This window comes from Babylonia areolata, chromosome 2 (genome assembly GCF_041734735.1).
Source record: "Babylonia areolata isolate BAREFJ2019XMU chromosome 2, ASM4173473v1, whole genome shotgun sequence".
NCBI lineage: Eukaryota > Metazoa > Mollusca > Gastropoda > Neogastropoda > Buccinidae > Babylonia > Babylonia areolata.
Window position 1 is genome coordinate 70,414,523 of NC_134877.1, and position 16,718 is coordinate 70,431,240.

At 44.6% G+C, this 16,718-nt stretch overlaps 1 protein-coding gene across 1 annotated transcript; it reads right to left on the reverse strand.

Moving 5' to 3' along the window:
- Positions 1-1,930: 1,930 nt before the first annotated feature.
- LOC143276732 (uncharacterized) lies at positions 1,931-16,500 on the reverse strand. The gene is made up of 3 exons (XM_076581398.1): positions 16,202-16,500; positions 5,998-6,092; positions 1,931-3,263 (listed from the first exon to the last, which is right to left on the reverse strand). Exons 1-3 carry the CDS (start codon positions 16,331-16,333, stop codon positions 3,065-3,067), a joined length of 426 nt encoding a protein of 141 aa, XP_076437513.1. The 5' UTR covers positions 16,334-16,500; the 3' UTR covers positions 1,931-3,064.
- Between the last annotated feature and the right edge of the window lie 218 nt (positions 16,501-16,718).

Consider the following 16,718-nt stretch of genomic DNA (forward strand, 5'->3'; position numbering starts at 1 on the left):
AAAACCGGAAACAGCGGTTGGGAATCTGTTGTATCTTCAATGGTTATAATGTTTTTAGCGGTCTGTACTGATAGCGTGGGCTGTCTTCAGAAGAAACGTCTCTCTTGGACATTCACGTCTGTTTTACCAAACCACTGGTTGTTGAAATGCATGTGATTCAAACGGAACATTTCACATAATGGTTGTCGAAATGCATGTGATTCAAACGGAACATTTCACATAATGGATGTCGAAATGCATGTGATTCAAACGGAACATTTCACATAATGGATGTTGGAATGCATGTGATTCAAAGGGAACATTTCACATAATGGATGTTGGAATGCATGTGATTCAAAGGGAACATTTCACATAATGGATGTTGAAATGCATGTGATTCAAAGGGAACATTTCACATAATGGATGGTGAAATGCATGTGATTCAAAGGGAACATTTCACATAAAGGATGTTGGAATGCATGTGATTCAAAGGGAACATTTCACATAATGGATGTTCTTCGTACTCCAGATCACATGTCATGGTGTATTATAAAGTTTGGAATAAATGACTTGATATAATCGTCCTTCAAAGTTCCTTCGCTGTTGATACTGTTCGTGTCAGACTCCTTGGTTTGTTGCTTGACGTGTGCCACGTGGCCGTCTTTAGTTCAGAACACAGCACGACGTTAACCTAACGGCACACAGCACGACGTTAACCTAACGGCACACAGCACGACGTTAACCTAACGGCACACAGCACGACGTTAACCTAACGGATCAGGAGCCGGCTGAAATTCAGGACATCGGAACACTGTGCGGGCTGTCTCGTTATTACTGCATGCTGACTTTGAAGAGTGTCGAGTATCTCCCATGTACCGTCACGGTTCAGTGACCAACATAACCATTCTCCCACACTGAGAGTGATTCTCTGTTTGATTGGTGGCTCCTTGTTTGTATATTATGGAAATCACACACACACACACACACAGACACAGACACACAACGTGAGGGGACTGGGCCGAGCAGGTGAGTCACAATCGACACACAGGCACAACTACCTGTTGTGATAAAAGTGGAGTGAGGGTGTGCAAGTCTCTCTCTCTCACTCTCCCTCTTTATATATATATATATATATATATATATATATATATATGTGTGTGTGTGTGTGTGTGTGTGTGTGTGTGTGTGTGTGTGTGTGTGTGTGTGCCTATCTATCTATTTATCCATGTAGCGGTATGTCTATATTTATCTTTCGATGCATCTTTCAATCGACCATTCTTTCTCCCTATTTGTCTGTAAACTATTTATCTATCTACGCACACGTGCACTCATACAAATGCGTACATTCACACACACACACACACACACACACACGCACGCAGGCACACACACACACGCGCGCGCACGCGCGTGCACACACATACTCGAAGGCACACACGTGTACACACACACACACACACACACACACACACACACACACAGAGGCACACCTGTACATAGGGATAGATATAGATACATACATACATATCCATCCATCCACACAGTCAGACAAACAGTACAGAAGTTGCTCAGTGTCAGATCACCAGCGTTGAACTGACATAAAGCGTGTGTGTATACACATGGTTCTATCAGGGACATCACGCATGTCCGTGTGCGAAGTGGGCTTGTCACCTGAGTGCAGTGTTGGGAGTGGGGTGCACTGTTTGCTTCGTTTTCTCCGATACACCCACCTCCTACCCGCTTTGTCACGGTGCAGCCTGACTCTGCACCCCTCCCAGTCTTATCCCAGGGACAGAAATCAATATAGGATCACAATAATTGAAGGGATAAAATGTCAGCGCGCGCACGCATTATAAACGTGCAAACGTGCGTGCGTCCGCGCGCGTACACACTCAGCACACACACATATATACGCACGCACACACAAATAAATTCATTAAAAAAAATTGCAGAATTTTCTGACAACTAATTCTATTTTATTATTCATTTTTCTAGAATATACATGAATATAGTACCTTATGTGCCACTGACTAATAATATATTTAAAAGCATTTGAAACAATTTGGCAGCAATAGTTTTTCTCTCTTCCCTACAGGAATACCAAGGACTGGCTAAAAGAGAGGGGGAATATATCGACTGTTTATCGTATGACACAATAACCTTTGTGTGTGATGTTTTCTTCACTTATTCCTTCCTTTGTGTTTTCCAAACCAAGAATGTAGCATGTACAAACCTTAACATACACTTTCTCCGAAAACGTTGACTCTGACTTAAATACAGCACTGATAAAGCGCCAGAAGACTTGAGCATTTGCATGATGATACGAACAAATACTCTTCAAGACCAAAGACGATGAATCTAAACGAATATGGTTCAGCAGAGTCATTCTTCAAATTTTTCCATGGTAATTATAAAAGGTGTTTTTTCATGAACTAAACTGATGATACGCATACTTCCAAACTTCCGTTTCCTTTGATCGTGTGTGCGTGCACGTGTGTGTGTGTGTGTGTGTGTGTGTGTGTGTGTGTGTGTGTGTGCGCGCGCGCGCTTCTTCCATGCTCTTGTGTAAAGTAAAGAAAAATGACCAATATCTGTTGTGTGGCATATGTTTCCAGTGCTGTATGTAAGAGAACGGCACAAGTGATAAAATATACACACAGTGTGGGCCAGCAGAAAGAAGATAACGGTAAGAAAACTGGGCAAAGTAGAAACGAAATAAAACTAAGTAAATGTAACCAGAATAAAAAGAAAGAAAAAGAAACACACATGAGTAAAAGCAACACACTTTTGGCAAGAACAGCCTGTGGTTTATGGACTTGCAAACACCGGAGGAAAAAAAGAAGAAGAAAATCAGTGAAAAACAAGGAAGAATCTGAAGTGACATCACAGCAGAACAATGAAGCCATCAAGCAGAACCGAAGCCCACCATTATATTGCCCCCTCCCGACCCAACCAAAACACCAAAACAAAACAGAACCAAAAAAAATCTACTTTTTTTCTTTTTCTTTTCTTTGTTGTTGTTGAGAGGCCAGCTGGGAGGGGTGCAAGTGTGGTGGGGGCCGTGGCTCGCATGATGCGACTGTGCTTAGCTTTTCCTCTTGGACCTGAAGATTTTGAGGAACTCCTCGTAGGACACCTTGCCGTCCCCGTTGTCGTCCATGTCCAACTCGATGTTCTCCGTGTCCTGCCCCATACTCTGCACCACCTGCTGCAGCTCCTCCCTGGTGATGTAGCCTGACCCGTCAGCATCCAGCTTCTTGAAGGCGCTCATCAGATCTGCTTCGCTGCAACAAACAGTAAGGTTCAGAAGCAGTTTCTTTTTTTTTTCAGTTTCCCTTTCCCAAGGAGGCATTACTGCGTTCGGACACATCCATAATTATACACCACACCACGTGTGTTAGGCAGCTGCCTGACCAGCAGCATAACCCAACGCGCTTAGTCAGGAACAGAGTCTATGCTTATACAATAGATTTGTGTGCCTGACCAGCAGCATAACCCAACGCGCTTAGTCAGGAACAGAGTCTGTGCTTACACATTAGATTTGTGTGCCTGTCAGTGTGGGTTTCTGCGACACAAGTTTGTCAGTGGACAACACTCTCGTTGCCATGGGTTCTTTTTCAGTGCGCCAACTGCGTGCTGCACACATGACCTCGGTTTATCGTTTCATCCAAATGACTACACGCTCAGTTTGGTTTTCCAGTCAAGTTAGTGAGAAAGGAATCTGTACTGGCAGAGGAGCGTCTTCATTATTCTGCCACCTTCCTCCTTCAAGAAAAAGGATTTAAAGGTGCCACAGCCTGTCACGCACATCAGGGCAGTAGGTTCATATCCACTGTGTCCAGGGCTTGGCGCACGAGAGGCGAGTTCCAGTCCGCCGTTTGAACTCTCCCCAACAGAAGTCAGATATAACCATTGACAGCTTGGAGGAGTGAGGGAAATCGGAGTAAAGCGCTTGGGGCTCCGAACCCCGATCCCTGGTGAACTGGGTCACACGTCCCCGATGAATGGTGAACTGGGTCACACGTCCCCGATGAATGGTGAACTGGGTCACAAGGCCCCGATGAATGGTGAACTGGGTCACACGTCCCCGATGAATGGTGAACTGGGTCACACGTCCCCGATGAATGGTGAACTGGGTCACAAGGCCCCGATGAATGGTGAACTGGGTCACAAGTCCCCGATGAATGGCGAACTGGGTCACACGTCCCCGATCCCTGGTGAACTGGGTCACACGTCCCCGATCCCTGGTGAACTGGGTCACACGTCCCCGATGAATGGTGAACTGGGTCACAAGTCCCCGATCCCTGGTGAACTGGGTCACAAGGCCCCGATGAATGGTGAACTGGGTCACACGTCCCCGATCCCTGGTGAACTGGGTCACAAGGCCCCGATGAATGGTGAACTGGGTCACAAGTCCCCGATGAATGGTGAACTGGGTCACACGTCCCCGATCCCTGGTGAACTGGGTCACAAGGCCCCGATGAATGGTGAACTGGGTCACAAGGCCCCGATGAATGGTGAACTGGGTCACACGTCCCCGATCCCTGGTGAACTGGGTCACAAGGCCCCGATGAATGGTGAACTGGGTCACAAGTCCCCGATGAATGGTGAACTGGGTCACAAGTCCCCGATCCCTGGTGAACTGGGTCACAAGGCCCCGATGAATGGTGAACTGGGTCACAAGGCCCCGATCCGTGGTGAACTGGGTCACAAGGCCCCGATGAATGGTGAACTGGGTCACAAGGCCCCGATGAATGGTGAACTGGGTCACAAGTCCCCGATGAATGGTGAACTGGGTCACACGTCCCCGATCACTGGTGAACTGGGTCACACGTCCCCGATGAATGGTGAACTGGGTCACAAGTCCCCGATGAATGGTGAACTGGGTCACACGTCCCCGATCACTGGTGAACTGGGTCACACGTCCCCGCTCACTGGTGAACTGGGTCACACGTCCCCGATCACTGGTGAACTGGGTCACACGTCCCCGACCACTGGTGAAAAGGGTCACAAGTCCAACACCTGACCCGTTCTGCCACGGTGCTCCCGAGACAAGCCTTGAAAAGATTCAGCAATATGGCGGGGCCTGATTTGTTTTTGGTTTTTTAGGGGATGGAGGGGAAGGGGCATGGAGGATACGCACATGCGCAAACACGTTCGCACGCAAATAATCAAACTGACACTGTCCAAATCGTCTGTATATCCGACACCACCCAAAGTAGATAACTACAACACTACAACTACCTAAAACACTGATATTACCCAAAGCACCAACGGAACACTACCCAACGAACTTGTGTAATGCTACTCAAAATAACACCCAATGCTAGTCCAAACACCTACCTGATATAGTACCTAAATCATCTACCCACAGCATCTACCTGATATAATACCCAAAACATCTACATGATATAATGGGAAAAAACATCTACCTGAGATACTACCCACAACATCTACCCGATATAATACCCAAAATATTTTACATGATCACAAGTAAAATTGTAAATGTGCCACTTTCCAAAAGTAATCTTTTTGCAGCTGGATTTTCTTAAGAATATCCTGCCTGATCTACCGAATAACACCAGAAACTTCTACCTGATACGACTAAGACACGTACCTGATGCTACTAAAACATGTACCTGATGCTACCTCAACCATCTTTGTGCCAGTGGTCATATTACTTATACCGATGCTTCCCGAACCATCTATATACCTGATTCTACCCAAAACATGTGTTTGCCTGATGCTACTCAAACATATAGTTATAACTGATACTACATAAATCACCTATAAACTGGATGCAAACTGAGCCGTCTATACACATGATGCAACTTGATCCAACTATATATATGTGATGCTACTCAGACCGTCCATACACCTGATGCAATTCAAACCATCAATTTACCTGATGCTACCCAAATCATCTACATACCTGGTGCCACCCAAACCAGCGACCTGACACACAAATATCTGCTACAATATGGAAGGCGAAAGAGGGGACAGTATGGGATCACTCACGTGACTTCCTCAGGGTCGAGTTTGTCCAGAGCGTCCAGGAATTCCTGTTTGCTCACTTTGCCGTCGTCATTTTCGTCCAGCTCCATGAACCAGTCCTGCAAACAATGGTGGTGATCATAAACCATTCCTGTACACAATGGTGATCATGAACCATTCCTGTACACAATGGTGATCATGAACCAATCCTGCAAACAATAGTGATGATCATAAACCATTCCTGTACACAATAGTGATCATGAACCATTCCTGCAAACAATGGTGGTGATCATTAACCATTCCTGTACACAATGGTGATGATCATGAACCAATTCTGTACACAATGGTGGTGATCATGAACCAATTCTGTACACAATGGTGATGATCATGAACCAATTCTGTACACAATGGTGGTGATCATGAACCAATCCTGTACACAATGGTGGTGATCATGAACCATTCCTGCAAACAATGGTGATGATCATGAACCAATCCTGCAAACAATGGTAGTGATCATGAACCAATCCTGTACACAATGGTGGTGATCATGAACCAATTCTGTACACAATGGTGATGATCATGAACCAATTCTGTACACAATGGTGATGATCATGAACCAATTCTGTACACAATGGTGATGATCATGAACCAATTCTGTACACAATGGTGATGATCATGAACCAATCCTGTACACAATGGTGATCATGAACCATTCCTGTACACAATGGTAGTGATCATGAACCAATCCTGCAAACAATGGTGATGATCATGAACCAATCCTGTACACAATGGTGGTGATCATGAACCAATCCTGTACACAATGGTGGTGATCATGAACCAATCCTGTACACAATGGTGATGATCATGAACCAATCCTGTACACAATGGTAGTGATCATGAACCAATCCTGCAAACAATGGTGGTGATCATGAACCAATCCTGTACACAATGGTAGTGATCATGAACCAATCCTGCAAACAATGGTGGTGATCATGAACCAATCCTGTACACAATGGTAGTGATCATAAACCAATCCTGCAAACAATGGTGGTGATCATGAACCAATTCTGTACACAATGGTAGTGATCATAAACCAATCCTGTACACAATGGTGATGATCATGAACCATTCCTGTACACAATGGTGATGATCATGAACCAATCCTGTACACAATGGTGATGATCATGAACCAATCCTGTACACAATGGTGGTGATCATGAACCAATCCTGCAAACAATGGTAGTGATCATGAACCAATCCTGTACACAATGGTGGTGATCATGAACCAATCCTGCAAACAATGGTGATGATCATGAACCAATCCTGTACACAATGGTGGTGATCATGAACCAATCCTGTACACAATGGTGATGATCATGAACCAATCCTGTACACAATGGTGGTGATCATGAACCAATCCTGTACACAATGGTGATGATCATGAACCAATCCTGCAAACAATGGTGGTGATCATGAAGGTCAGATATTGCATAATCGTTCAATTTGGTTTCGATTTTTTTTTTCTTTTCGAATCCTCGCCCAGTTTGGTTTCTACGCTGTTACCATTATTATTATTATTATTATTATTATTATTATTATTATTATCATGATTATGATAATAACAAGAGTTATATCATCTTTGATTTTTCTTGCTTTTCTTTCTTTCTTTCTTTGTTGTTTGTTTGTTCGAATGCGTTCTCAAAGGGATCTGTTGATTTTTGAAATCATGCTGGCATTCATGAAGCAGGGGAAAACGAGTCTAAAACCGTACAGATGGACAGACAAAAATGGAGTCACCAAACTAGTCAGCAGTTTCCGAAAGGCTTGTGATTTGATGGGAGAGACTGTGAGTAATGACACCAGCACTGCAGATTGTGATTGATGACACCGACACCAGATTGTGATTGATGACACCGGCACCAGATTGTGATTGATAACATCAGTTTGTGATTGATGACACCGACACCAGTTTGTGATTGATGACACCAGTTTGTGATTGATGACACCGACATCAGTTTGTGATTGATGACATCAGTTTGTGATTGATGACACCGACACCAGTTTGTGATTGATGACACCAGTTTGTGATTGATAACATCAGTTTGTGATTGATGACACCGGCACCAGTTTGTGATTGATGACACCAGTTTGTGATTGATAACATCAGTTTGTGATTGATGACACCGGCACCAGTTTGTGATTGATGACACCGGCACCAGTTTGTGATTGATGACATCAGTTTGTGATTGATGACACCGACATCAGTTTGTGATTGATGACACCGGCACCAGTTTGTGATTGATGACACCGGCACCAGTTTGTGATTGATGACATCAGTTTGTGATTGATGACATCAGTTTGTGATTGATGACACCGACATCAGTTTGTGATTGATGACATCAGTTTGTGATTGATGACATCAGTTTGTGATTGATGACACCGGCACCAGTTTGTGATTGATGACATCAGTTTGTAATTGATGACATCAGTTTGTGATTGATGACACCGACATCAGTTTGTGATTGATGACATCAGTTTGTGATTGATGACATCAGTTTGTGATTGATGACATCAGTTTGTGATTGATGACATCAGTTTGTGATTGATGACATCAGTTTGTGATTGATAACATCAGTTTGTGATTGATAACATCAGTTTGTGATTGATAACACCAAAATCAGTTTGTGATTGATGACATCAGTTTGTGATTGATAACATCAGTTTGTGATTGATGACATCAGTTTGTGATTGATGACACCAACATCAGTTTGTGATTGATGACATCAGTTTGTGATTGATGACATCAGTTTGTGATTGATGACATCAGTTTGTGATTGATGACACCGACATCAGTTTGTGATTGATGACACCGACATCAGTTTGTGATTGATGACATCAGTTTGTGATTGATGACATCAGTTTGTGATTGATGACACCGACATCAGTTTGTGATTGATGACATCAGTTTGTGATTGATGACACCGACATCAGTTTGTGATTGATGACATCAGTTTGTGATTGATGACACCGACATCAGTTTGTGATTGATGACACCGACATCAGTTTGTGATTGATGACATCAGTTTGTGATTGATGACACCGACATCAGTTTGTGATTGATGACATCAGTTTGTGATTGATGACACCGACATCAGTTTGTGATTGATGACATCAGTTTGTGATTGATGACACCGACATCAGTTTGTGATTGATGACATCAGTTTGTGATTGATAACACCGACATCAGTTTGTGATTGATGACATCAGTTTGTGATTGATGACATCAGTTTGTGATTGATGACATCAGTTTGTGATTGATGACACCGACATCAGTTTGTGATTGATAACACCGACATCAGTTTGTGATTGATGACACCGACATCAGTTTGTGATTGATGACACTGGCACCAGTTTGTGATTGATGACATCAGTTTGTGATTGATGACACCAACATCAGTTTGTGATTGATGACACCGACATCAGTTTGTGATTGATGACACCGCCACCAGTTTGTGATTGATGACATCAGTTTGTGATTGATGACACCGACACCAGTTTGTGATTGATGACATCAGTTTGTGATTGATGACATCAGTTTGTGATTGATGACACCGACATCAGTTTGTGATTGATGACACCGACATCAGTTTGTGATTGATGACACCGACACCAGTTTGTGATTGATGACACCGACATCAGTTTGTGATTGATGACATCAGTTTGTGATTGATGACATCAGTTTGTGATTGATGACATCAGTTTGTGATTGATGACACCGACATCAGTTTGTGATTGATGACACCGACATCAGTTTGTGATTGATGACATCAGTTTGTGATTGATGACATCAGTTTGTGATTGATGACACCGACATCAGTTTGTGATTGATGACATCAGTTTGTGATTGATGACATCAGTTTGTGATTGATGACACCGACAATAGTTTGTGATTGATGACATCAGTTTGTGATTGATGACACCGACACTAGTTTGTGATCGATGACATCAGTTTGTGATTGATGTAAAACGAACAAAAAAGCTGGTCGATGGACTCACTTTACAGGTTTTAAGAACAGCTCACAACGATCTGAGAACACCCCGGTTGAAAACAAAATAATCACAATTCGCATACCCTACCACTTTGAAAAGATTCGACCGTATCTGACTGTTGAAACAACTGACCAGCTTGTCTGTTCCTTGATCCTCAGTCGCACTGACCACTGCAATTCACAACTTGCTTCTTTGCTCTCTGACTGATGATTTTGAACAATGCTGCCCATGTTGCCAATCCAGTATATAAATCAGTACAAAATGGGCAATTGGCTTATGGCCACTTTGATGGATCTGTCCCATTCCACTGAACTTCTGTCCTTCAGGACTTATTTACACCCCTTCCCGCTCTCTGGACTGTTGGAGGAAAGCTTTTTAATTTTTTTTTTTTTAATAGCCTCTTTAAAGGGCCTTTCAGTTTCAAGCACATCCTGTCTGGAATTCTCTTCCTCTGGATTTCTATCACTCACCAAATCTGTCTTCTTAACAAGATTAAAAACCTACCAGTTCAAAATGGCGTTTGGATGTGGTCTGACTGCCCCCCCCTCTCCCCCGCACCCCCTTCCCATAATAATGTGTGTGTGTGTGTGTGTGTGTGTGTGTGTGTGTGTGTGTGCGCGCACATTATACGTGTGTGCGAGTTTTGTGTGTAAGCGAGACTGAGAGAAAGTGTGTGTGTGTGTGTGTGTGTGTGTGTGTGTGTGTGTGTGTGTGTGTGTGAGTGGGGGTGGGGAGAGATAGATAGATACAGAGAGAGAGAGTGTGTGTATGTGTGTGTGTGTGTGTGTGTGTGTGTGTGTGTGTGTGTGTGTGTGTGTGTGTGTGCCAGTGTGTCTGTCTGTCTGAGTGTGTGAGTGTGTGAGCTTGTCTTGGGCAAAAGTATGAATGATTTAATAAACTTTTCTTAGAAGAATGAATACGCTTGCAAACAGGTTAAAAAAAAAAAACACCAACAAAACATACACTCATTGTGTGTCAATGGTATTCTTGACCAGAAGGTCATTTACACGCAACTTGTCATTTCTCCTTGCAAAACGCATAAATCTTATTGTTTGAATAGGCTCCAGAATTCAGGATGCTAAAATAGGACACTGCCATTAAATAGATGAAAATAATAATGATATGCAGAACGCAAATGCATGGGGTAAAATGAGATAAATATTTTGCCCGGCTCAGCGAAGCTGTGCGCACCCCCCACACGTGTAATCATCCACGGTAGTTCAGTTTAGTTAGTCAGGAGGGCGTCACTGCGCTCGGACAAATCCATGCATACAATGCCATTTCACATCTACTAAGATGCCTGACCACCAGCCTAGCCACACGACGCGCTTGTCAGGCCTTGAGGGAAAATACAATAAACAGAAAAGAGTGTGATATAAATAAAGACTGAAATAAATAGATGAATGAATAAATGAATAAATAAATAGATAAATAAACGAACATCCGTGGCACTTCAAAACTTCGAAAGATGTTCAAGAAAGAACTACAGCCGTCCAGAAACAACTCACCAATATCGCTCAATGCTGCAAGGACACAGGATCTTCCATCAATCCAGCGAAAGCCCAAACGTTGCTGTGCACCCTCAACAACAGAACTGCGAGCAAATCACCACCTGTGTCATTCGACGGGATTCAGATCGAGAAAACCGAATGCCTACGCTACCTAGAAATACAGTTCGACAGGATGCTGACCTTCAAAAAACATACGGAAAATACCTTTCTCAAAAAAGGGTCTTTCAGTCTTAAAAGCAATGGCAACCAAAGGTACTGAACAACGCCACCTCTTCCTGCTGTATCTATCACTCGTTCTCAGTGTGATCGACTACGGACTTAGAATAACAACACCGTCTCAAAGCAGCCTCCTAAAATTAGAAAGGGTTCAAAATGAAGCTATGAGACTGATCCTTGGGAAAAAAATAACACGCCAATAGCAACCATGCGATACCTGCTTGACCTTCCTTCAATGCAGGCCAGAAACAAGTTAGAACAGGTTAAGACCTACTTGAGAACATTAGAAAACCCTCAAAACCCACTGCATGATGCAGTCAAGGAACCAAAAGGCGGCCGTCTAGGACGAGGAAGATCATGGATGGGGCAAGCAGAAGACACAATCCAGATAGTATGCCGACTACAAGACCTGAAAGAAACAAAAGAATGGGAGGAAAACCCCGAAAACCTCAATCATCTATTCAACACAGCCATTTCACCCACTCTAGGAAGACATTGTCGGGAATGGCCAGAGGGCAAAACTGATGCGGAAGTGAAGCTACCCATAGAAGAAAACAGTAAAGAAGAAGACATCATCATATACACAGATGGCTCAGTCACCAAAGACCAGTCCGGTTGGGGATTCACTGCGAAACAAAATGGAAAAACAGTTAGGGAAGAGAATGCTGCCTACAAAGTCACAACCTCCAGCTCAACGATGGAAGTTGAAGCTGTGACACATGCCCTCCAGTGGCTATCGTCAATCCATAATTATTTATGCCCGGAAACCAACATGCCATGATTCTAACGGACTCAATGAACCTCATACAAGAAAACTGAAAGTGGAATCGGAAGCCCAGAGTGGCATGAGGCAATGCGCAACTTTCAGATTAAAAAACTTACATGGTCATACTGCCCGGGACATGCAGGTGTTAAAGGAAATGAGCGAGCTGACAGACTTGCTGGTAACGCAACAACAACGAGCGGCCTCTCATCTCATCTCATCTATCCCTTGACCCGTGGGTGGGTCGTTGGGGCACCATGGATGACTGCCTGGTCAGCTCGCGCCACCTGCCTCGGTCCTCAGCGGCCCTTTGAGTTGTGGCAAATGGCAGGCCCGTCCACTCTTTGATGTTGTCCTCCCACCGCTTTCTCTGTCTGCCTCTCTTCCTCCTTCCTTGTACGGTACCCTGCAGGATGGTCTTGGCTAGGCCGTCTGATCGTGTGACGTGTCCATACCAGCGGAGCTTGCGTTCCTTCACTGTGGTTAGCAGGTCTTTGAATGGGCCAATGGCGTTTTGGACTCTTCTTTTCACTTCCTCATTTGTGATGTGGTCTTTGTATGTAATGTTCAGGATCTTGCGGAAGCATCTCATTTCCAGGGCCTGGATTCTTCTCTGGAGTTCTGCAGTGAGGGTCCAGGATTCGCAAGCGTATAGAAATATTGAGAAGATGAGGGAGCGCATTAGTCTGATTTTGGACGAGAGGGAGATCTTTTTGTCCTTCCATATAGTCTTCAATCGACTCAGTGCGGCAGTAGTCTGCGCGATTCTGGACAGGACCTCTGGTTTCGAACCCTCGTCTGACACAATGGCACCCAAGTATTTGAAGGAGGAGACTTCTTCCAGTTTTTCACCGTTTACGTGCAAGTTGGACGTTACGCCTTGGCTGTTGTTGGTCATAACCTTGGTCTTCTCGGCACTGATCTCCATGCCGTAAGCTGATGATGTCTTGTCAAGTTTGTGCACGAGTTCTTCGAGTTCTTTCTCTTCTCCTGCCAGGCCATCAATGTCATCGGCAAAGCGCAGGTTGGTGATGACTCTGCCTCCAATGCTGACAGTTCCCACATGATCTTCCAGGGCGTCAGTCATGATCCTTTCAAGAAAGAGGTTGAAGAGAGTGGGAGAGAGTAGACAGCCCTGTCTGACTCCGACCGTGGTTCTAAACCAGTTACCCGTGCTACCATTGAAGAGGACTGCACTGGTTGCTCTTTCGTATAGGTTCTGTATGGCTTGGATGATGTCTTCACTGATGTTGAATTTGTGCATGGTGGCCCATAAGGCAGCGTGCCATACCCTGTCGAACGCCTTCTTGAAGTCAATGAAGACGTGGTAGAGGTCTCTTTGGTGCTGGAGATACTTCTCGCACAGCAAGCGCAGGTTGAAGATTTGTTCTGTTGTGCTTCTCCCTGCTCTGAAGCCGGCCTGCTCTTCGGCGATGATCATTTCTGCTTGCGGCTTCAGTCGGTTGAGAAGGACCTTTAGCATGACCTTGCTGGGGTGGCTGATTAGGCTGATAGTGCGGTAGTTTTTGCACTGTTGTAGATTGCCCTTCTTGGGGATTGTGATGACCAATGATTGTGTCCAGGTGGTTGGCCACTCTCCCGTCTGCAGGATCTTATTACAGATGGTGGTGAGGGCATCAATCACCGCTTCGCCTCCAGCTTGAATCAGTTCGGCGGGAATGTTGTCGACGCCAGCTGACTTCCCTGCTTTCAGTGTCTTCACTGCTGCCTCTACTTCTTCCCGAAGAATTGGCTGGCTGTCGTTGTTGGTTGATGGGGGACAGTTCAGAACTGAAGTGTCACCTTTGGTGTCATGGTTGTACAACTCGGAGCAATATTCAGTCCAGCGCTGTATGATGTCTTTTTCTTCAATGAGGCATTTCCCTGATTTGTCCTGGATGGTGCTGACTCGTCCTTGCTTGGTTGTTGTCAAGTTTTTGACAGTTGCGTACGCTCTTTTTGAGTTGTTCTTTTGCAGGTTGTCTTCAATCTCTGAGCACTGTTGTTCTATCCAGTTTTCTTTTGCTTTTCTCATGCTGGATTTGACCTTGTTGTTGGCGGTCCTGTATTTGTTTGTTCCTTCAGGGGTGCCTTTCTTGTTCTTCAGTGCTCTTCGTTTATCGCATAGGTCGAGGATGTCAGGGGTGACCCAGGGCTTCTTCACTGGTCGTTTTGTGCCCAGAACTTCTTTGGCAGTCTCAGTCACTGCAGTGTTAAATGCAGTTGTTTCTCTGTCGATGTTCACCTCTTCGTCCTGCAAGATGGTCAGTGCGGCGAATTTTCCTCCAATCATGGCTTTGAAAGATTCTGCAACCTCTGGGTCTTTCAGTTTCTCGAGGTCGAATCTCATTCGTGTGGTACCTTGCTTTGCGATCTTCTTGAGGCGGAGTCGGAAGGTCATCATGACCAGGTTATGGTCGCTGCCCACGTCTGCCCCTGGGAAGCTTCTGGTCCTGGCGATGTTGATGCAGGACCGAAAGCGTTTCTTCACCAGGATGTAGTCGATCTGGTTGTTGTAGTCTCCGCCAGGGCTTTGCCAGGTCCATCTTCTGGATTTTTTGTGCGCTCCAAGTGTGTTTGCCAATATGAGGTCATTGTATCTGGCAAACTCCAACAATCTGAGACCTCTGTCGTTGGATGCCTCATTGCAGAAAGGACCGCAGTTGCCTTGAACGAGCGGCCTACATCTAGGAAAATCGGAAATCCCCAGAAAAGTCAAGAATACCAAAGAGAACAGGTACAAGGCCATCACACCATCGATCGCCTCTAAGAAATAAAGGTAGATTCAAGATTCAAGATTCAAAAACGTTATTACTCAAGGGTAAAGATTTTAGGCATTGCCTAGTCTTCCAACCTGTCCTTGTGACAACAAAAACAGTAACGATAAGACACAACAAAAACAGGTAGAGGGAGCGGCCGTAAGTCTAGCGTGAAAGGTAGAGAATGATGCTTTGCAAATCAAAGGAATATTGGCATCGTTTCCAAACCAACATCGCGCAAATTTCTTCAAAACGGAACAGAGTCTCTGTGGGTTTTTCCAAATACAATAGACCGAGCAACACGCAATGCTGGCATCAGAGATCTTTTCCTACCTCGCTCTTGGGGCCAATCAGTGGCAGCCTGTGTGTGTGTGTGTGTGTGTGTGTATCTGTGTGTGTTTGTGTGTGTGCACGCGCACATGTGTATGTCTGTATGTTTGTGTGCATGTATGCGTTCGCGAGTGTGCACGGTAAGTGAGCACATGTGTCAGGAGAGCTCTGTGCACGTGCGTGTGTGTGTGTAGGCTGTATGTTTTACATTTATTTGCTTATTTGTTTATCTATTATCATTATAGTCTTTTTTTTCATTTTCATTTATTATTGTTACTATTATATTATTGTTATTATTATTATTATTATTATCTTTTTCTTCTTCTTTTTTTTATATAATATATATATTTTTTTATATTCATTTACCTCTTCTTTTTTGTTTTTTGTTGTTTTTTTCTCAAGGCCTGACTAAGCGCGTTGGGTTACGCTGCTGGTCAGGCATCTGCTTGGCAGATGTGTAGCGTATATGGATTTGTCCGAACGCAGTGACGCCTCCTTGAGCTGCTGATACTGATACAGCTAATGATACTGATACCGATACTGATACCGATATTGATACTGATACCGATACTGATACCGATACTGATACTGATACTGACCGCGATCTCTTCCAAAGAAGCCTGGCAGCCACTCTTCTGACACACTTTGGCCAGCTCCAGTTTGCTCAGGTGCCCTTCATTGTCCACGTCGGCCTCGTCAAAGAACTGACTTGCTTCCTCCCGGAATGACATCTTGCTCCTACTGAAGGACTGACACTGACAGACAATCTGGCCGCAACTTCAACGAAGGGGACTTATTTCACTGACAGCGAAACCAGCACTGGGTGTTGATCCAAGCCACGCTTTGACAACGGACACGCACCGTGTGTGCAGGTGGGAGGGTGGACTGGTTTGAGTGGGTGGCAGGGAGAAGTGTGTGTGTGTGTGTGTGTGTGAAAGGGGTAGAGGGGAAAGGAGGAAATCTGCACGGCGTTGAAAAGTGGGTCACATGACTAGGAAATAGGGTGGGGTGTGAATAGGCTGTTGGAGGACGGTGGGGTGTGAGACTACGATGAAGGAGGGGGAGTTTGCAGTGTGTGAAAGACGTGTGGCAGCGTTGTTCAGCTGTGCACCGAAC